Source organism: Branchiostoma lanceolatum, chromosome 3 (assembly GCF_035083965.1).
Source record: "Branchiostoma lanceolatum isolate klBraLanc5 chromosome 3, klBraLanc5.hap2, whole genome shotgun sequence".
Taxonomy (NCBI): Eukaryota; Metazoa; Chordata; class Leptocardii; order Amphioxiformes; family Branchiostomatidae; genus Branchiostoma; species Branchiostoma lanceolatum.
In genome coordinates this window covers 16,180,511-16,202,046 of record NC_089724.1, presented here as the reverse complement: position 1 = coordinate 16,202,046, position 21,536 = coordinate 16,180,511, and the positions used below count along the sequence as shown (strand labels likewise).

The following is a 21,536-nucleotide window of genomic DNA, read 5'->3' as shown; positions in this document are numbered from 1 at the left end:
AACTCCACCAAGACTGGTAGAAAAGCCATTTTTCATAAAGAAACTTCTAAGTACTCAGTATACAATAGGATGTAAGGGAAGAGGTACAAGGGGAAATAAACTGGAAGTTGGATAGGGCAGCTAGGGAATGAGAGAGCCTTTGTTTGACAGAATTCAAAACATATGTCTCACATTTAGACTGGAATGTACCTGAATGCATGTGCTTGTATACAATGTACAATGATTTCTACAAAAAAAAAAAAACTGTGTGTTTGTACAATGACTATATTGTTGCTTTTGTTGCTCATTTCTTTCGTGTAGCCACAATGCTTAACTGTCATGTTGGCCTGACTGAGCAGTAAAGGAACAGGGAACATGGCCCTCCATGTTTAAAAATCTGAAACTGGGGATAACAAACTCCTGCACGATGTAAATGTATGCTCATTGCCAACCTCCACCCCCCAATGTAGCATCCCCAAAGCAATATGATCAGTTGCATTCCTTCCGGCCCACCCACAGTGACCCATCTTTTCCATTCGATGCTAACCCCCATGCATAGCCTTGAGGCCCAGAAAGGGTAGATGCTGAGGTAGCCCACCCCACTAGCCCACCCCTGTAGACCACCCCATCGAATCCGCAAACCCATCGTATGGTGGGTTGAAATGAGAGAGAGAGAGAGAGGAATGGAGACAGAAATGCAGAGAGAGCGGGGAGACAGAAAGACGAGAGAGACAGAAAGGGAGGTGAATAGACAATGACCAGCCCCCTTAATTTGTTTGCAGCACTTAAAAACTCTTTGTTGTTGTTGTCGTAAACAAACACTCATGCAGTTGAGGTACGGTAGAGCACCAGCACCCCTTAGCTTGTGTGAATGGGCGAATCCCCTGACCTTTGCACTTACAAAGCCTCACTCTCGACCAACATTCCAAGACGGTGTGCCGGCGTATTTTGAAGTCATACCTTGACGTTTCTTGATGTCCTTATTCTCGTTTATACGCACGCACAGGCACCATGTTAGCGTGGAACAATAGTAAAGCTCTTTATTCGTGTAATCTGACCTAAATGTGACTGCTATGCAAGACATAAAGTCCAGTAAAGCGCGGGAACTGGCGATCGGTCTTGTCGTGGGACGACATTTTCCTCAAGTGTTCTTCCCCTGCACAAAGAAAGTGCGAATCGACAGGTAATGTAATGTCGCAAGTGGGTCAGCAGCAGTTGAGGCCGAGCACTGTTGCCTGTGTCCAGGATGACACGATTTCTGACGGAAAGTTAGCGGCGGGCGAGGGAGGAAAGGGGTTAGCAGAGGGGAGGGCTACCTCGGCTCGACTCCCCGTCAACAACACACCGACGAACACGACAACAACAGACGGCGGTAGTGCCGGGCCAGGACTTCTGCCTCCTATCTCCCCCACGACAAGCAAGGTAACAGTACACACGCAACAGAATCCAACCTTAATATTTCATACTCGTAACGTATTACGAAGCTTCTGAGATTGAATACATAGCACAGAAAGGACAAATTAAACGCCCCTTTGTTATGCCCGTCAGGTTGAATTATTATGATTTGGAGCGTGGACAATAGAAAGTGTTTGCGGGCTCCTTGTGACAACAGCAGACTGTATAGTGTTGTTATAGTAATTACTGTCGTGCTACGCGCCTGGCAACCGATAGTCGGGACAAATTGCATACGTTGCTAGTCGTAGATAAAATGTAACGCGTTACGTGTGAAGTTGTTGTTGTAAAATTTGTCTTGCAACATTATACTACACTGTTGCAGTCAAAAAGAACGAGAGGTCATGAAAGGCCGAGGAACATCCCGTCAAAGTGTCAATAAATTTTTGGCACTACCAACAGGATGTTCTTGTTAAATTAACTTTTTCCATATTTGACAGGAATGAATTTGTTAGGAGCCAAACCTTTAATTTTTCAGCCTCTGATAGTCATAATCTTTTTAATACTTCATGATCCTGTCAACCCTTACCCAAACTCCTTTGATACATAACCCTAACCAAGGAGGTTATATTATATATATAGACCTCCTTGCCCTAAACTTGAGGATGATCCTGATGGTGCAAAAATAAGACTACAAAATGAAAAAAAAGATACTATTAAAATGAAGTATGACTCCGCTGGCATCGAATCCACGACATATCACTCATGACGAACACCCTACTGCTATCTACTACTCATAATCTAGCATATCAACAATTCATTATTAATGGGCAGACCGACTCAAACTAATTACTGCACATTCTGTCAGTAAGAATTTTTTGCACTATTGACAAACCTGATGTTCCTGTCAATAGCCGTGGTGATCTGGTATTAACTTAAGGTAAAATGGTGTAGCAGTGCAGGTATGATTTGCTAAACTAGTACTGTAGTAGTGTAGGCCCTTATGAATTCGAAGAAAAACCTTTTGAGCCCTGTCTGATGAATAACGATAGCCTGATCGTAAGTGTCATCCTGGTCAGTTCCACGCTCTACCTTCACCACCTTGGTGAATGATGAGCCTGGAACTAACCAAGATGACACTCAGGCTAGAATATAGAAGATGACATGTGAAATTCATGACCTTGATCATCATACTTGAGTTACACTGCATATATACTAGTACTGTATTATACACACATATTATCATGAGTATGTCATCTTTTTGAGAAGAGAAACTCTTTCATTTCATTAAGTATGTAACGCTCTCTTAGTCTGCCAGGTAGTCTCTTGAGGTCTTACTCTTAGGCATGCGTGTTAGTCTATATGTTAATGTTGCTAAACTAGCACACATGTTACATCTTGTTACAAAGTATATACATGTATATTGTATATTTATTGTATAGGGTAGCAGGCATAACAATGGCAGGCAGTCCCATTACCATTAATGACATTGACTGGTCAGTGGTCACAAACAAAGAATTATGAAAAAATGGGTGGGACCCCAGAGCATTAGCTGCCATTGTATTCGCGGCAGACTAAATTTTAGAACCTGCACAGTTCCAAGATGGATTTTGATAGAACATACGACTCTATGTACCAGGTGAGCTTGTGTGATGCCCATAACTATGTTTTTATGCACTCGGATAACATGTTAGGTCCTTAAGCCAGTTAAGGTACAACTTGGCGTGACTATGATAATTTGTGACACCAGTGCTGGTTGCTAGCTGGTACCATTATGTTTGACGTGCAGGCTGAACAATGCGTACCATTGTTTGATGCAGGAATTATGCTTCAGTTTCATCAGTGACATTAGAAACGTATAGATTTTTATTGACACAACATAAGACCATGGATTATATGAAAAGTCTTCGAGCAACTTGAAAAATAGCATAATCTTTTATCTTAGGGAAATTGCCACATGTTAAAATATTCCTATTAGATCTACGTGAAAGAAGAACATTTTCTTGCAGATGAAATGCACTTGATAAATTATCAATATTCTCATTTCTTAACTGTTAAGATGTGAGGGCTAAAAGTTAATCATGAGACAGATTTCACATATGCTGTCTTTGCTCTTTACAAGTTCATTTGAAATATATGTTTGTTTTGTTTGCTATTTGTTCTTAGGCCAGCGCAATGGCCTATGGGGTAGAGTGTTCTTGAGGAGAGTTGAAAAATGATACAAGCTGCTTAGTACTCAGCACTTATGAGTGTAGGAGTTGAACACACTCCACTGCCAGTGGATTAGCCCCGTTGTACGTGTAGTGGCCTGGCCCAAGGACTATAGAAAAATAGATGGTACCGCCCTATACACCAAAAGGCTTTTTACGTAACTCGTGTTTTTTCTTCTGTAGGTGATGGAGACAGATGAGCAGAGAAAAACACATCGGCCTTTTGCCAAGATCAGCAATTTTCTAAGTGCATTGCGGACACGAGGTGGGAAAGAAGGGGAGGAAAAATCTGTCAGAAAAGGGTACGTCAGTCTTGTATAAGTTGTAATCTAATCTTGTATCCATGATATGCATGTATGCAGGCTTCCTGTTGACGTCATAATGATTATAATTTTAATATCCCGTGACCCTGTTTGATTATGGTATGATGCATATAACAGAGGTACAACAATGCTGATGATTGAAATATATGAAAAGCCTGTATTATCATAATTACGTACATTTGCTAATTTTGTTTGAGGCGCATTTCATTTCGTTGTTGTCAAAATTGGATTAATTTTATTTTGTTAAATAAGACACTAGAATAGTAGAAAGGCTAACAATTCAATGAAAATAGTTAAAAGTTAAAATCCTCCCACACCATAAGGTGTATAGGGCGGTGCCCATCTCCGTTTCATAGCCCTGGGCAACTGAATGAATATAAGAAAAAAAAAAATTTATGTATTGTTCTTCTATACATGAACTGAATACTGCACTTAATTGACACAAAAAAATACATGGACTTTCATAAGGACTACAGCATATATGATGTGTAGCTGAAAAATGTGTTTTCTTGTAATATTTTTATTGCACAGTTCCGGAAGAAGACGTTATGTGGGTAACCTACCGCCCATCCAACCCCCTCCTACATGCAGCACCCCCCTCGTCACTGCTCCCCCCACCACCCCAGTAAGGACCTCCCCCACACAGCAACAGCAGAGTCCCGCCAAGTCACAGCAACCCATCGTCATCAGGAAAACCTTGCAAGAGTTCAAGTAAGAGACCAATCACAACTTATCTTAAAGTTCGAATTCAATGTTGGAAAGTTTGTTTTTCCTAAATACAGCCTTGAGTACTGTATATTCATTTACTTCGTCACAGGAGGAGAAAGAAGGTTTTCACAGTGTTTTAAGTTTACGGTTGAAACAATTCTGTAGCACAGTTGTAATACAATATGAAAATGCATATTTGTGGTATCAAATCATTGAACTGCAAATATAAAGGCCCTGCAAACTTTTCAAGATTTACAGTAGTACGTACACTGGAGAAATATTGACAATCAATAGAACATAAAATTGATGTATTTCTGAAAACAACAGAAAAGTAGACACCGTACAAGTGCCATGGTCCTTGAAATTACCTATGGCTGCTCCTACATGTAATAACTTGTTTGTGGAGTTAAAAAAGACACCAACATATTTCAGAAAAGAAATTTGTTAGCGCTGTAAGTAGCTGTAAGTTATTGTGTTAAATCTAACACATTATGTTGTACATATATAGAGATGATGGATAATATATACCAAATTAATGGATACTATCTGCTGCATGTATCTTTCCAGGGACGATGCTGCCCAAGCCCACTCTTCTGGCAGCTTCAAGACTCTTCAGGAATTTTACTCCACTTCCTTCGACTCTTTCTACCAGCTTGTGGGTACCTTTCAGGTGAACTGACTTGCTCTTTTTTTCTCTCTAGTTTTTGACCAAACCTACAAAAAAATATTTGCTAGCATGTTGTTAGGATTTGAATTTAAAGTGCAAATCCAAGTGATAGTCTGTTTTCAATTATTACTACAGTGTATATTCTTATGTACTACTAGTTATGGGAAGCTGTTGTAAAGCTTTGTGTAAAACTACTAGTGTAAACAACAATTTTAGTTAGCAAGCTTTTCTAATTAATTACTATTAAAAGTGCCTATACCGGTATATATATACATGCACACAATATCATACATACCCCTACGATTATGTACATGGATCAACCTTAAGTTACCCTCGCCTCCAAAACTATAGTCTGAACTGCCATTCAAGACCAGCGTCCCAAAGCCTGAGAGATTCGGGTCAATAGATCAATTGATACATGGCCTCTTTGGGCGAGCATGCTTCAATCCATGTAACCATGGTGACAAACAAACACCACTTCATCAAAATCACCACTATGTAGGTATTATGGGGATGATCTAGCTTTGAGTGGACAGCTTTTGCAACAGGAATTCAAGACAGGCTAGCCTGAGTACCAACCTCCGTAGTGACCGCTGGCTCAAAAGAATTCGCTTGGTAACCACGGAGTCTGACCCTGCGCGTATCCGTAACGGCTGTCTCATTATCACGTAATGAGGGGAATTCGAGCTGCGTTCGGTGCCATTTTTCGTTCCAAGGTGTCTCTGTTGCCCTGTTCGGGTCCAGTTTTGAAAGAATCGCCATGGCAACAGTTCTTAGAACCTACCCGTTACGAAGAACAGTTTGGCATGGGGAGGAGCTTAGACGAATGGGGCCAATCAGCGAGCTCGTTCAAAATCGAAACGAATATCTGACTAACAGCCGTGACGGATACGCGCAGGGTCAGACTCCGTGGTTAGCAAGCGAATTCTTTTGAGCCAGCGGTCACTACGGAGGTTGGTACTCAGGCTAAAGACAGGCACCTTGGAAAATTGAAATATTGCTGTTGTGTTTGCATTTGAAATATTGCCTATTTAATAGCTTTGAGTGGACAGCTTTTGCAACAGGAATTCAAGACAGGCACCGTGGAAAATTGAAATATTGCTGTTGTGTTTGCATTTGAAATATTGCCTATTTAATAGCCCAAAACATAAAAGATAACTCAAAAGTTAATGACCTATTTATAAACAATAGGCCCGAGCTACATTCATTTACTTGTATACATGTAACAGTATATTCTTTTACACCCAACAATGCTAATGACATACAATAGGTACATGTACATTGTATAGATGTGCAATTTGTGTATAAGGCATAGGAAAAACAAAGTTGTGTTTTCCATTTACCCAACCGAGCCAACTAAAAACCTACCAACCTAGCCTTTCTTTTAGGGCTAACCGCTGGCAAGGGACATAACATTTTCGAGCTCACGTATGAGTGATGAAGATGTTTTAGAATTGTTTTCCAACATGTTCTCTTTTTTTTTGCGATAAATTATATAAAGAGACCCACCAAAGCTAGATCCCCTTTATGTTGACACCCTGAATAATTGTATTTTTTTGATCATTCTGACTACAATGAGGAACAAAAGAGCATCCCTACCTAAGAACATTAATTTTCCTAGCCCTAAGCTATAACTATTTGAAATAGCACATCTTTAGATGGTTTGAATTTTTCTCTCCAGGAGGAAAGTACCACCATAACAAGAAACCCTGTTGAACACCCAGGGGTGTCCGCCCGGCTCCTAGATGCTGTTTATAGTGAACTTATGGAATTGGTAAGTCTTACTTTTACAGTTATAGTATGTTGCTTGCTAGTCTAATTAAGATATTTCATGAGCATCTTAATCATGTAGTACACATATTCTGCTAGAGGCAAATGATGTTGACATTTCTTTTGATATACATTGTTAATGTCTCGTATGTACAGGTCTACCTCTGAAAAGCGTAACTACCCACATAATGCAGTTTGGAGATCAAATTATGATTAAAGAAATAGCTCAGCATTCTACATGTTTTCAAACAATTTTGTGTTTCTCCATTGATCTCGTTGCAGCCACAAGATATTCAGAAGGTTGTTCTCAGGGGAATAGTAAATAGCCTTCTCCAAAAGGATATCAAAGGGTAGGTATTACAAGTATATCTTTTAATCCTAGCTACTACTAATTGATATGATTTGCAAAGAAATACAAAGCACAAACACTGGACACAAATCCCACTAGGATTTACCAAGGTAGTGATAATGCATGAAGGTTGTTTTTAAATTGTTTTTGTTGAGAAGAGCATAAATACTTCATGAGATGTACTTTTCAAAATCAGTCAAAGAATCATAAACTGAAAATTGGGGATACAAAAACAATTTTCATGGAAAAACAATTTTCATGTAATCCATCATTTTAACATTTTCGTAGTCCACAGAATTATAAGAGGAATCCATCCATCAATAACCTTGTCAACCCCATATTTCAGAAGCTTATTACCAATTTCAGAAGGCTACGGTTTGAAGTTTCTGACTTTATGATTCAATTGCTCCATTGCACTATGCATAATTTATGAAGATGTGAATAGCTGTGGACAGTTTGATGCCCTTGCACATTGTCTGTCATTGTCCATTTTCTACTTCATAGTGATGGGAAAGTATTACAATGCTGGGTATGCATAATACACAAGCTTTCATGACTTGTACGTACAGGGTAACAGCAAAAATTTATGACCTCAACTAACAGACTTAATTTATGTACAATGTTGCCTGTTGCATTGTCAAACCAGCATATCAAAAAAGGGAGAGCTTGTTTTTCAGTCCTACACAGTCAAAATATAGTTGTATGCTAATACTGTACATTCATTTACTTTCGTGGTGTTTTTTTCGTGGTAGGAGGGAAAAGGACGTTTTGGCTGCACGGTGGTCAAAAAGGCCTCGATTTTTCCTAACTTGGAAAACATGAATATTGATAAGGACTCGATGTCAATCACTCCTTTCACTATTGGCAACAGTAGCTGATTGGTTCACACTTTTGCAGGCGGGATCCAGATTTGTTTTGGTTGTACCAAGCCGTGCTGCATTTTCCCCGCGAACTTGTCCTTTTCAAATGCGCGCCTAGTCTCCGCCCCTATTCATTGCTATTGTTCTCCGGTTAACACATAAACAATACCCCAGCTTTCATTTCAGTCAATCCCACGCTCAAGCTTCGTACAGACACCATCGTTTCAATTCTTCCTGAGCTAAATTTTCGTCACTTACCACACAAAAAACTAAAGCCACTAAGAAATCGCAGTTTCCGTTATAACTCACCGACATTCCCGGGTTCTTGATTCCGCGCCTGACCGCTGGAGACGGGGCCAAACAAAAAACGGCATTTCCTACGTACATGTTCTGGGCCTTTGTTTAAACACACAGTCAAAATTAACCGATAGAATTCCGAAAAACTATGGACGAAGTCGAATGTTTTTATTTAAGATAAACCCCGTGTGCAAACGTGCGACCCGATAACGCAACGCTCCCCTTTATACATGGCGTCTTTGATCAGGAAATCGTGACAGTACCGGTGTGCCTGTCTGGCCCTGTCCTACACAGCAACTCATGATCAATAATCAAAACCTACGTTTTCCGAATTAGTAACACATCCTTTTTAGTAACAAACACCTTACGTTTTCGTAATTTTTTGTAATAGAACAAGGTCAAAGTACGTAATTCAATACGCGTGGTAACAACGCACACGCCAGCGTCTGAGATTGATGTGCCGAATGTTGCGCAGACATAACGTTACATATAAACTTTCTGACGGCTATGGTTGAAAAATAAAAACAGTGCATTCTTATGAAGAGAAAATTATAACGAAATACTAGTACACATAAGTAAATCAAATGCTGGGAAATATGCAGGCTGCGTTTTTGTTTGACAGCAGAACTGTATTGACGCGGAAATTTCTTTTGTTTACAATTACCGATGCCACGTCTGTTTTCTTCATGAAACATACTTGTGGGTCTCAATCGGGTCAATGTATTTTTACATTTCACCCACGTGTCTTCCAATCCGAAAATGTACCATTTGGGTGTACAGTTATATATCATTAGAAAGTGTACTCGTTTCTATCTCTACAAACTCCGGTCACCCGGTCGATACAAGAAATGTTTCAATTTCTAGTACCGACACAACATTTTCATGAAATGTCTTCTCTGAAAGTTTTTGGACGATTGAATGATTCTCACAGTTTGCTTTACAGTAACCAAAAAAAACTTGAAGAATAAATGATATACCAAGGAGGTTTTATATAGAACCTCCTTGGATATACTGATTTCTTGAGAGGAGTGAATGTGAATATACTATTGAGGTCTTTGGTAGTTGAAAATCGCGGGCAATTATCTCGCTTGGGCCGGAACAAATACAATGGCAGTATTTCTCGCTCATTTGCATCTGGCTTGTGACAGGGCCTAGCGAAATCTTCTGATCTTCGCCGACGCCTTCATTATACTGGCCAAACATGTCCTTTCCACCACGTGTACTATCTGAACATAGCGTACGCTTCATATTTTGGCCCATTTTTTTTGATCTAGAAAGGATAATTTGACAAAAACACCATGATCGGAAGAGCAAAAACGCGCCGCCAATTTGATGACGTAGGCTGTCTGTTCCATGGTGGCTCACGGGAGATATGGAAGGAAATGTGACCCAAAATTCTTCAAAATTTCGTAGAATGATTTTAGATTTCACAGACATCGACTCAAGTTTCATAGAATTGAAAAATTATTGGTATAAACATTGACTAGGACTTCAACTAATGTTTAGTACGTAAATCAGAAAAAAATCCTTTGAGCAGCGGCTACAAAGTTGAAAGTTCAATCGCCGGACGTAGTCTGGCTTACGCTCTCCTAAATAATGCACTATTTTGAACGCAGTGTATAGCTGTCACTTTTATTCTTAAATGTATTTGAAAAGCCAACATATCGTCTCTGTAGGTACTTATTTCTGTTTCTTGACCCGACCATCGGTTCATGCCTTATTTTGAGATACATTTTGTACCGTGTACTGGTATAAAGCTATGAATGTAGGGTCCCGGTGGGCACCCCGCGGTGCGGGGGGCGGAGCTAATTTCCATAGCGACGCGGATTTTTGCTTGACGACCGTACCACCGTGCTGTGTTTTAAATCTGCTCTGGAGGCCATTCTGTGGTACAGTTAGCAATACATTTGCAATGCATATTCATGGTGTCATTTGCAGGGGAGAGGTCAAACGAAAATGAAACCACTACAAAAGTTTCAAAATTTACAGTACATTGTATTGTACATACAAGGGCTGTCAAGTGGAAGAATACAAAATTGAATGGGGAGGGGGGCTTGAGGCACAACTTATGTAGATACACTTTTTGAGTAAACATTACATATAAACTTTGTAGCTACACATAAACTTTCTAGTGCCTGTATTTATTGCAGTGAAATTTGGTTTCCTAATTGTATCAAACTTTTTGTAGCTTTTGCAAGAGTCTTTCAGGTTTTAACACTAATCACCAGACCATGCACAAAAGATTCTGTCACAGATTAATGCGAAGGATTGTTCACACATTTTTGATATGTTACAGCCCCAGATGCTACAATGACTTGCGAGCGTACTTCATACTGGTGCAGGTATGTAACTTTGAATTGTATTCATTCTTATTTTCTTACAGAGGACTTGACTTTATTTGGTTTCCCTTTAAGCATTTCAGTTCAGAAATTACCGAAGTGCCAATCGCTTTCGCCGAGGTTTCAAAAGGTGTTACAGTCAAACAAAAGGGCCACCTGGCCACTCTTCAGTCTTTTACAGAATTTTCTCCATTGACACAAGCAAATTAAGAATCCTGCCTATAGTGACTACCTGTCCTCATAAACCAGCTTTTATTTGTCCTGAGTGGTCTTCTTGGGCAATTTTGACTAGCTAACTTGCCAAGAAGGTATCAAAAGATAAACTTTCTTTATTTTTCTATCTACAAATGTACCTTCCCCAGAACCCACAGTTCAGCCATGTGAAGACTTATGTCATCTTTGCCCACCTGATAAGACACCTGGCACACCTGGAGGACAGAGAGCACCAGGTGCTAGTGGGCTGGATGAGAAGGTATGTAAACGGTATGCCTGCTCTTTGCAAATACACTTGTACATGTAATGATCATAGAATATGTCAAACATTCCAAGTTACTGTCTTGCATTCCCCAAAGAAGATCACAGATTGTGGGCATAATTTAGCACATATCATGTATATTAACAGCATTCATGTAGAAAATACAGCATAGAAAGATTTTTGTTCTTTTGAATATCTTCACCCATCAGTTACGGTCTTTGTGTGAAAATGTGTAAAGCTTTATGAAGAAGTTTATGTTTTCCTCAAGTGTCATGTACTTGATTTAATTAATCTTTAAGTTTAGCTTCAGGCCTTTCAAATCACGTAATGTTCTGCATATCATGACATTGTTGAAGTAAAAAAATGGAAAATAGGAAATGTTGCATGAAAAAAGAAAACTTTTTTCTCACCTCCAGACTACCCGCTGTGCAATTCCGAGACATCGTGGACCGTCTGCTGCAGTTCATCTCTGTGAGGCTGTTCCCTCCAAAGCAGGATGAGCTTCCACCCCTGGCCAAATGTGGCTGGTGGATTCCCTCTGCCACCAAAGTCCTGGCTCTTTTTAGTAAGTTTCCTTGGAGCTTTTTGTGGTACTATTTCCAATACCAAATTATGGGATTGTTTTGTGTTGAATCATAAAATGTATTACTGTAAATTTGTTTCTTTTTTGCGGGACTTAATTTTGCCATTCGAGGGGAAAGTGGTATGTGAAATTCGTTGTGGAAACAACTCTGTAGTAAAAGAGTAAAATTCGCAATGTCATTAATTCGCATCTAAAATGCTCACTAGATATATATATTCCCACCTTGCAATGTAACAGTTGTATTTCTGTGTTCAAACCCGGCCGGGTCATGCCAAATAAAAAAAAGATGGTACGCGCTAAACTTGCTGAAAAGAGCATGGCAGCTACAGTAACACATAGCATTTACCAGTTAACTTGTTCTTGCTATAGTGCCCAAGGGCTATAGAAATGGATATAGGCACTTCTCTATGCACTGAAAGATGTGGGAAGGATTTTAACTAACTGATATTAAATGTTGTTTGTCTGCAGATGCTGCTAACAACATTTGTGTGCCGATGAAAATTCCCCATAACCACTTCTACAACAGTGCCTTGGACCACATAGACTTGATGGCAGAGTACATGGCTTGGCAGAACCCAGCCACACATCCAGGGTGAGTACATGTACATGTACTACATGTATATATATGTCATAATGCAGCCTTAAACTTGTAACCTCAGTAACGGAACATTTATGATGCGGTCACATTTGTCGTATGCTGTCATACAATTTTGACATGGTAGAATTTTCAAGCAGGCTTTGAAAGAAGTAACTACCAACATGGATTTAAGACAATTTCTGTGAACATTTTCTAAACAAGAAAGCTGAATTTTGAACGACATACATGTACGCTCAACTCATTTAAGAATGCCCTCATCAGTTTTCAATCTTACAGCGATCATACGAGGAATGCAACCAGGCCTTTAGGAAAGAGATTTCCATGTAGTAGACCTTAAAGAGTCAAGTCCGATACTGGTTACAATATTGAAAATCATTGCAGTCAATTCAAATTTGCTATCTGTAACAGTTATTCTGTCCTTCCAACATCCGTCAGCCATCCATCCACCACCAAACCATTCTTCCTTCCTTCCCTTGCTCCCTTTCTCCCTCCATTCTTCCTCAGTCTGTCCTCCATTCCTCCATTTGCAGTTGCCTTTCGGCTTTCTACCTTGCTTGAACTAAAAGGAACATCTCCCCTTTCCTCCATTTCCCATTTGTGAAGTGGTGACCCCAGAACTCTCTGTGGAGAAATCCACTCAGTCAATTGGGACAGCTGTCAGTCATGTGGACTATGGTAGGTTGCTGTAAAAAGAACAAAAACAAAAATTAATCAATGTTATAATCAATACAAGTACCAATGTAAATGGATAAACTTTAAGTACATTGTACTTGTCACGTGTTTGTGTTTTTTTAAACATAACCAAATGAGCAAGAAAGGCTTGTATGAGAAAGTGCATGAAGGCCAAATAAAAAGACAAAGATAACCAGTACATTTTTATCCAGTAGAGCAAAGATGTAATGTACCCTATTTCTGTTTTTGCATGTGACCAACCTCCCAATATCCACTGACATTGCTTTGTATGAATTATAGATCGTTAGAATATTGGTAATAACTTGTTGTTTGAATGTCAGTCGATCATCACAAACCATTGTATATGTAGTTTACAATCAAAGAACAAACATGAAATGACACCTTTAGTGTTTCTTGAAATGTGTTGATATTGACTTCTGTTCTGCAGGTTTTCATTTTGCCAGTACCCCTACATCCTCAGTATCGCAGCCAAGAGGAAAATCTTACAAAGAGACTCGGAGCACCAAATGATCATGAATGCAAGGGTGCGTTGAGTGGCACATTTTGATATTCTACTCTAAAATAGTTTTTTTTTTAGTGTTAGAGCTAAACAACGTTTCATGTTGTACGTTGTAATTTGTATGACAAGCTGAAAGCACTGGAGATGTAATCGTTGTCTTTGTTTTCTTGTACATCTACAGAGAAGCCTTGTACAGAAAGTCCAGAGGCGACAGATGCCAGATATGGGCATGTTATTCCTCAACCTCAACATCAGAAGGTCACAACTGGTCTCTGACTCAGTCAATGAGGTAAGGATGGAGTGAAGTCTCTTATACATCTAGCCTTTGTGCCTAGCTTGAAAAAATATATACATGTACAATAGCGACATTCACAGTGGGCCAAGTTTTCAACATGTTCATGCGTGAGCCTCTTGCTACCTTATACCTAATAAATACACATTTTGTGTTGATGTGCTTGGTTTCCATAATGTTAATATAGTTCATAAGTATATATTTAGGGCAAATATAAAAGACATGAGTAGAATGTATTGTATTAGCTAGAAATAAATTAATTAAGAGAGTATATATTAACTATATCTAGATTGTCTTACTTAAGTAGAAATGTTGTACAAGAAATGAATTACATTTTGTACAAAGCATACATGTACCTAGAAAGGTTGCTTTAATCCACTATTATTAGAAAGATGATTTTGAAATCCCATTTGTTGTTGTTTACAGATCATGCAGAAACGTGGAGATCTGAAGAAGAAGCTGAAGGTGACTTTTGTGGGGGAGCCGGGGCTGGACATGGGGGGCCTCACCAAGGAGTGGTTCCTGCTTCTGCTCAGACAGATCTTCCAGCCAGAATATGGTAATCCCCCTTTGCATCTTTCCTCTTCATTTACTGGATATATAAATGAATTGCTGTTTCAACAGGGTATGACTAACAATGATGAATGTAGAATATTGATCCAGTGTTCCATTTTTTTAAACAAAACCTGTTGTAAGATAATTGTACTGCAGCCAGTTTATCTTACAATTGAACAGTATGGAAGAATATTGTTGACCTAGCTTAAAATGAAGTGCTCTTTTGTTGGTTATCTCTCAGATAAAAATGTCACATATTCAGCTCATATTTTATTCATACTTGTCTCCAATTATTGTTTAGTCAATGTGAGCCTGTCAGTATATTGACAGGCTGCATTGTATCCTTTGGCCCAATTAGACATTTAGAATTTCAGTCCTTTGCCTTTGTAGGGTGTAGGTAATTTCCCTTCCTTGGACTAACAATCTTTTCCTGACAAAGGACTGATCCATTATAAAGTTGAGGGGAGAATTTACAGGGAAAATTTTATTGAAAATGTCCTCCTTTGTTTTTATTGGTGACTTTGTACAAACAAAAGTCCGGATTCACAGGATTGAGTAACTTTAGATACTAAAAACTCACTTGTGCTCTTGGTATTTTGATGAAGTGACATACTATTATATGAGTGACAGATGCCTGTATACATGTACATTGTATGTGTTGTTGTTACAGGAATGTTCACGTATGATGACAAGGCTCACTGCTACTGGTTCAGCAGTATCAAGGTGGACAACTATTCAGAGTTTCATCTGGTTGGAGTTGTATCCTTCAATGTGTACAATTGATAATGGACACTTTGCTAGAGTTAAATCTTAGCTTCCTCTCAGCTAAGCCAAAAGACAACAAGATGCCTACTTTTTCAAAATAGAGACCATAAACATTGTCACAAGAAAGAATCAAAACAACATGTCATGGTATCACAGCCACCAAGTCCTTTATTCCCGTCTTCAAGAGTGCAGAAAGTCACTCTACTGTGGTAGCCTAGCATCACTACAACACTCCAAGGCTACCACACTAGTGCCGTCACTAAAAAAATTCACATTTCTCACATAGTGCATAAAATGTGCTTTGTCATTATGTTTACAACATACTTAACGCTAACATCAGTTGATGGGCCTTGCTGTGTACAACAGCATCATCCTGGACATGCGCTTCCCGCCCTGCTGCTACAAGAAGCTGCTGTCTCCGGCTGTCGTTCCTTACGGGAACCCTCGCGCTCGTGTTGGGCTGGTCAGTCTGACAGTGGACGATCTGCAGCAGACTATGCCGGTGAGTGGAGCAGTGTGTTTGTTTTTCAAAATTGTGTAGTATCCATTATTTGATAATACTGCTGCCGGGGTCCCTGACACAGGTGGGCAGTAGTCGGCTTGTCTTCACACCGCTCTTCGAAGCGTCTCTGTCCAGCTGGTTAGGCCGCACACCTTAGAATACTGTGAGGTGATTTAATTTTGTTGAAACTTGATAATAGCATGGTAGGAGAGAAAGGATCTAAAAGTGTTCACTGTTTCTCATCACATGTTCATGATGTGATGAGAAAACATAAAACCACCATGACTATTTCACGATTTACATTTTTGTTTTTCATAACTGACTGTTAAGATATGTATAAATGTCATCCCCTAAGAAAAGATGTGTTCAAACAGCATGGTGTTGTGATGGCCTGTTCTAATGTTTCACTGGTCCTTTCATGTACTAGTATATAACCTTTTCAGTTCTGACCATTTCCATACCCCTGATTTCAGGACCTCGCTCACGGTTTGAAGGAGCTGCTTGAGTATGAAGGCAATGTGGAGGAAGATCTATGTATGACATTCCAGGTTAGTGTCAACTGGGGTAGTCCATTTCCTTAGAGAATATGTCTTTCTGGTCTTTGAGGAAGCATTACTTATCATAGCAACCTTTAGTATCTAACTCTGTAAACCTTGCCACACTATCAACGTGTCACATGGACTGTTACATGTTTAATTATAGACTTCTTTTTAAGAGTATTTTTTTTCCTGTTCAGGTTTCAAGGACAGAGTTTGGAATTGTTAGAACAATGAACTTGAAGCCTGGAGGGGACAAGATACCCATTACAAATGAAAACAGGGCAGGTAAGGTCTATTGTTACTGTTTCCCTTAGAATTAGCTGCACCTTTAGTTAATACATGCATATGTTTCTTGTGCTAATGTAGTTATAGGAGCATTGGGATAGCAATGGGGATTTGCTATTGTGTGTAATATTTCGTATGGAAAAATGAATGTAAAGATGATTTACACAGAGTAATCATTCAAAGGAATTAGTTAGGTATTAGTCTTAGAGTCTTTATCATGTCTCCCTTTTTGTTCTTATTTTCAGAGTTTGTACAGTCTTACATCAACTGGCTTCTGAATGAGTCCATCTACCACCAGTTCAGCGCTTTCTATTACGGGTTTCACGGCGTCTGTGCCTCTAATGCACTGTTGGTAAGCACTCAACCATATCTAGACCACAGTCACTAATTTACATCTATTACATGTACTTCTAAGAGTCGTTCATTTCACTTTTAAGAGCTCATTTTAAAGACCCATATGTAAACTATTCCATTTTTTCACTTTTTTACTGACTCTAGCACCAGTTATTATGTGCCAGGTGCTGCACATATTCTGTATATTATAAGCAACTACATGTATATATACATTAGATCCCTTCTCAAACCTGTATACTGTTGACCACTCCTAATCAAGCTTTTGCTAAAAAAAGGCAAAGGTCTAATTGAATTGGTGTATCCTATTAAGCTAATGGATTCTGAAAGGAATACATGTAAATGCAAAATATATTTGAGACATCGATTCGGGCGTGCCTACATGAAAGAAAAACAACGGTTACATTAAGAAAGCACTGTTGACTAATGAAAAAAACACATGACTTATTGATGACTTTGGTTAATTACTTAAGTTTCCTTTGCATGGGTGGAATCTGATATCTTTGTGAATAATTGATAGACATATGCCATATCTATGTGTCGTATTTCTTCATGATGGCATCCCCTTTCAACATACTGCCATATGATTGAACTTTGTTGTTATATCAACATGTGGACAGGAACAATTGAAAGTTCTATTGACATGTTGATACATGTAGTTCCTATCCACAGTAGAGAACGCATTGTATAATGCCAAGTAAATGTGGAACTTTGGAATTATATCACTTGGCTACACTATAATTATACTTCATTTTACTGTTATTAAGACAGCTTTCCATACCTGTATCTCAATCTTATTGAAAATAATTCCAGTATGCATAATTTATGTCATAAGCTGAAGTCATTTGTGATTGTCCTTGAAACAGCAGCAATTCTTGAACATTGGCTTATCCTGGGGTTGGCGTATAAGCAGAAGTCTTATGATCAGATCTACTTAAGTCTTGAGTTTTCTTTTGTTTCTTTCCCTGTAGCTCCTGCGTCCAGAGGAGGTGGAGACCCTTGTGTGTGGGTCCCCAGAGCTGGACATGTTTGCTCTGATGAGGGTTACAGAATATGAGGGTTACTCCAGAACAGATCCAACCATTAAGTGAGTCTGCAAGACCTGAAATTATAATAAACATGTTCATGGATCAAACTGTGCATGTGCAGGTCAAAGGTGAAGGCCACTGAGTTTTTTTCTAGACCATGCTTTATACATGTCCACATAGATACATGTACATGTATGGTCTCTGTTGATCAGTTTTCATAACAATGTCCAGATGTGTTTTGTTTATGTCTTGGGCCATCACCTTTGACCTGCATATGCACGGATGGATCCGTGAATATGTTTTCATGTTATACTCTGACAGTGTTAAACTGGGCTGTTCATAATATCATGCAATAATGATTTTGATAATATTAGCATTTCTTACAATGGGCAGCGCTGTGTTACACTTTCTCCAAACTAATCAATTATAAAATGTGTTTACGTTCATATCAAGACCTCAGTAAACACTGACGTTAAGTATAAAGGACAAGGCAGCAATAGAGTTATTGTGCATTGCCTTCAAAAAGTACTTCGCTATGAACAGAAATAGCATAAACATGATGATTTATGTCTTAGTTGAAGATAGATGAACTTGCAGGCTAATGTGTCTTCTGTCTTCTGAAGTGTTAATGTGAATGCCTGAACTATCTCCTAGGGCGTTCTGGGAGGTTGTGCTGTTCATGCCGGTGCCGCTGCAGAAGAAGTTCCTGTTGTTCTGTACGGGGAGCGATCGAATCCCTGTGGGGGGGATGGCTGAGATGGTCTTCAAGATCGTCAGGATAAACTCCTCCCTTAACATGTGAGTCTTCAGATTGATTGATGCAATTAAAGGGAAGCTACAAATAAAGGAAATAGTGGTAAAGGACACATTGGGATTTATTATATTCATCTTTAGCTTCATGGATTATGAACACGCAAGCTTAAAAGTGTGCAGTCACCCATACATTTTGTACATAGCATGCCAAAGTTGAAATAGGACTGGAACAGATTCTTGTAAAATATCCAGCCTGTTGGGAAAGTTTTTATGGTATGAAAAGTGTACATGTAGCACTGCGGTTGTTACAAACTTGTATCTAGCCTTGATCTGCATTTGTAAAAAGAACATCACACTGAAGTAACAAGAAATTAATAGCCATAGCATTTTGTCCACTCACATAGCAAATGTTTCGAGTTGCTATAGTCAAGCCAAAGATAAAGGGTAACATTGTTGTTTGTTTTCCTGACAGGTTACCGATTGCCCACACTTGTTTCAACCAGCTGTGCCTTCCTCCCTACAAGAGTAAGAAACACCTGGCCCAGAAACTTCTCATCGCTGTTCAGAACGCTGAAGGGTTTGGCCTGGAGTAGCTAGGACAAGAGCTCTTTTAGGTATCAGGTGCACAGTGTTTAAATAACTATTGTGTAGTGTGGCACAAAAAGGTGTAGTTTTGAACAAAGTGCAAGATTGTGGGGGCCCAGGCAAAGGTTTTTATGCAATTTCCGCTTGACAAGCAATGTGCTTAAATTTGAATTCATTACTTGTCACCCAAAATGGTAACCCTATGCAAGTGGGATGGCCTTTCAAGGCCTTATACATGTAGGTAGGCACATGTGTATACACGCAATTCCCAGAAACAACTTCTCTGTGGCCTTTGGTAAAGAGTTAGTATTCCATAATTTTTGTTGCTGTTTCCAAGCTTCGTATGAAACAGAATCACACTGTCAAGTTGGAGGTGTTTCATAATGAAACACACGTCCTACAATAAGTATGCTTATTATGCTGGGAACTTGTGGCTGTGCATACATGCACCTGTACTCAAACAGGAAACAATTGTTGCCAAATACTTGGTAAGTCTCCTTTGTGCAATTTAATGACAATAATATCAACTCCGTTTCATCTTGCTGTATAGAATCAGGATATTAAAGCAAAGAACGTAATGTTATACATTTCTGCATGATCATGAATGTGTGCCTTTTAACCTATTGTGTATTGTTTGACATACGGTACATTATTTCGACAGTGTAGTAACTGTTGTTTTATGTTGATACAGGCCATTGATTCCTTTGTTCCCTATGGGAAATGTATCTAGTCCAATTGTTTGGTGTAAATGCTGTAGATATGTAGATAGAGATTTTTAGAATTGCCTGTAACTTTAACATTCCATACATATACACTCTATCCGTATACATTTGTATATGTACATTGTACACACACTGTAACACACACACACACACACAATTAGGAAACAAATAGTATTTACAAATACTTTGAAGTGCAATATATAGCAGTCTTTTGGAGTGTGTAACATTTTCTGGCTGTGTTTATTTGGATATTAATATATATTATGTTGTATATAATTTCTGTAGTTATGACACTGCAATCCCTGAAACTGTGCATGGCCAAAAATCTTTTTAATTTTTTTCAATGCATGGCTCAGAGATAGCAAAGGTTTTCCATTTTTCGTTAACTGGTTTGTACATTCGGTTTTAGTGTTTCTTGGCAAAGTTGCAATCAGTGTTTCAACTTGCCTGATCAAATTTTCCATCACAGCAAGTTGTTGATGTGTTAGCATGCATATGTAATATATCTTGAAGTATGTCCATGGTTTTTCAGATATCTTTTAATGTTTTACAGATATCTTTTTATGTTTTTCTTTTTGAAAATGTTTCCATCAAGTTCGAAGGGTGTCTAAATCATGTTTGGCAAATATTCCACATTCCAGATATTTGTGAAATCTTCCTAAAAGTTATGTTATAACAATCATGAAATGACCACCGTTATGTGCATGGTGGCCAATTTGAAGAACCTATGGTACTCTTCTATGCATATCAAAGACAAGTTAGACTCTTTATTTGGAGCTTCTGCTGCAATATTTTAAAGCGGTCCATTCACCAGGGACATACCGTATGTGCTGTTTCGGAAAAACCAAGGGCAACTGGCAATGTTAACATTTATGTCCACTACATTGTACCTCTGGTAGATAAATAATTTTCCTTGGTACATGTATCATTAAATTTTATTGTGTGTAATAAGAGTTTTTTTGTGTGGCGAAGTGGGGACCATTTCATGGTCATCCAAAACAAGTAAAATCATTTTGCTGTTATCAGAAATCTGTTCTGAAAAAAATTAGCTAGAGCTCACCTCCATGTATTGTTGCACCCAAGCATTGTTACAGAATTGGTTACACAGCAAAAATCAGCTTGTACTTGCGTGATGTTTTGTTCGAGATGTTTATCAATTTAAGCCATCTACTGCTTCCTACACGCAAAAGCACCATCTTAAAAATGTTGTCACGTGTCACTTCTCTGTTAGATTTGAATGTAAAACTTTAAAAAAAAAAAAGTCTAGCTGTTTTTGTTGCATGTCCATGTGTTAAATGTGTGTCTAATCTACGACTGTTTAGAACTAGCAATTTGATGGAAGAGAGATCTGTGTAGATTTGATGTGCAAACCTCAATAAAGGAAATATCTGCTTCACCACTGTGACTGTACTCTTGT

General features: G+C 38.8%; 1 protein-coding gene across 3 annotated transcripts; it reads left to right on the top strand.

Moving 5' to 3' along the window:
* Window positions 1-872: 872 nt before the first annotated feature.
* Window positions 873-21,515, top strand: LOC136430613 (probable E3 ubiquitin-protein ligase HECTD2). Of its 3 annotated transcripts, none has more exons than XM_066421360.1 (22): window positions 873-1,401; window positions 3,765-3,883; window positions 4,496-4,615; window positions 5,180-5,282; window positions 6,961-7,053; window positions 7,332-7,399; window positions 10,852-10,897; window positions 11,257-11,366; window positions 11,786-11,934; window positions 12,421-12,544; window positions 13,154-13,225; window positions 13,671-13,767; window positions 13,924-14,031; window positions 14,461-14,593; window positions 15,260-15,348; window positions 15,695-15,856; window positions 16,330-16,404; window positions 16,593-16,680; window positions 16,926-17,032; window positions 18,003-18,118; window positions 18,714-18,857; window positions 19,285-21,515. In XM_066421360.1, exons 1-22 carry the CDS (start codon window positions 1,171-1,173, stop codon window positions 19,403-19,405), a joined length of 2,475 nt encoding a protein of 824 aa, XP_066277457.1. In that variant the 5' UTR covers window positions 873-1,170; the 3' UTR covers window positions 19,406-21,515. The 3 variants fall into 3 exon arrangements, with proteins under 3 accessions (XP_066277457.1, XP_066277456.1, XP_066277458.1); XM_066421359.1 differs by having other exon boundaries at window positions 4,436-4,615; XM_066421361.1 differs by lacking the exon at window positions 13,154-13,225 and having other exon boundaries at window positions 4,436-4,615.
* Window positions 21,516-21,536: the final 21 nt, after the last annotated feature.

Excerpts from the sequence above, each read along its gene's own strand:
- LOC136430613 (XM_066421359.1), top strand. The coding sequence starts at position 1,171 with ATGTCGCAAGTGGGTCAGCAGCAGTTGAGGCCGAGCACTGTTGCCTGT. Across the intron at positions 1,402-3,764 it reads TCTCCCCCACGACAAGCAAG|GTGATGGAGACAGATGAGCA; the intron begins GTAACAGTACAC and ends TTTCTTCTGTAG. Across the intron at positions 11,367-11,785 it reads CTAGTGGGCTGGATGAGAAG|ACTACCCGCTGTGCAATTCC; the intron begins GTATGTAAACGG and ends TCTCACCTCCAG.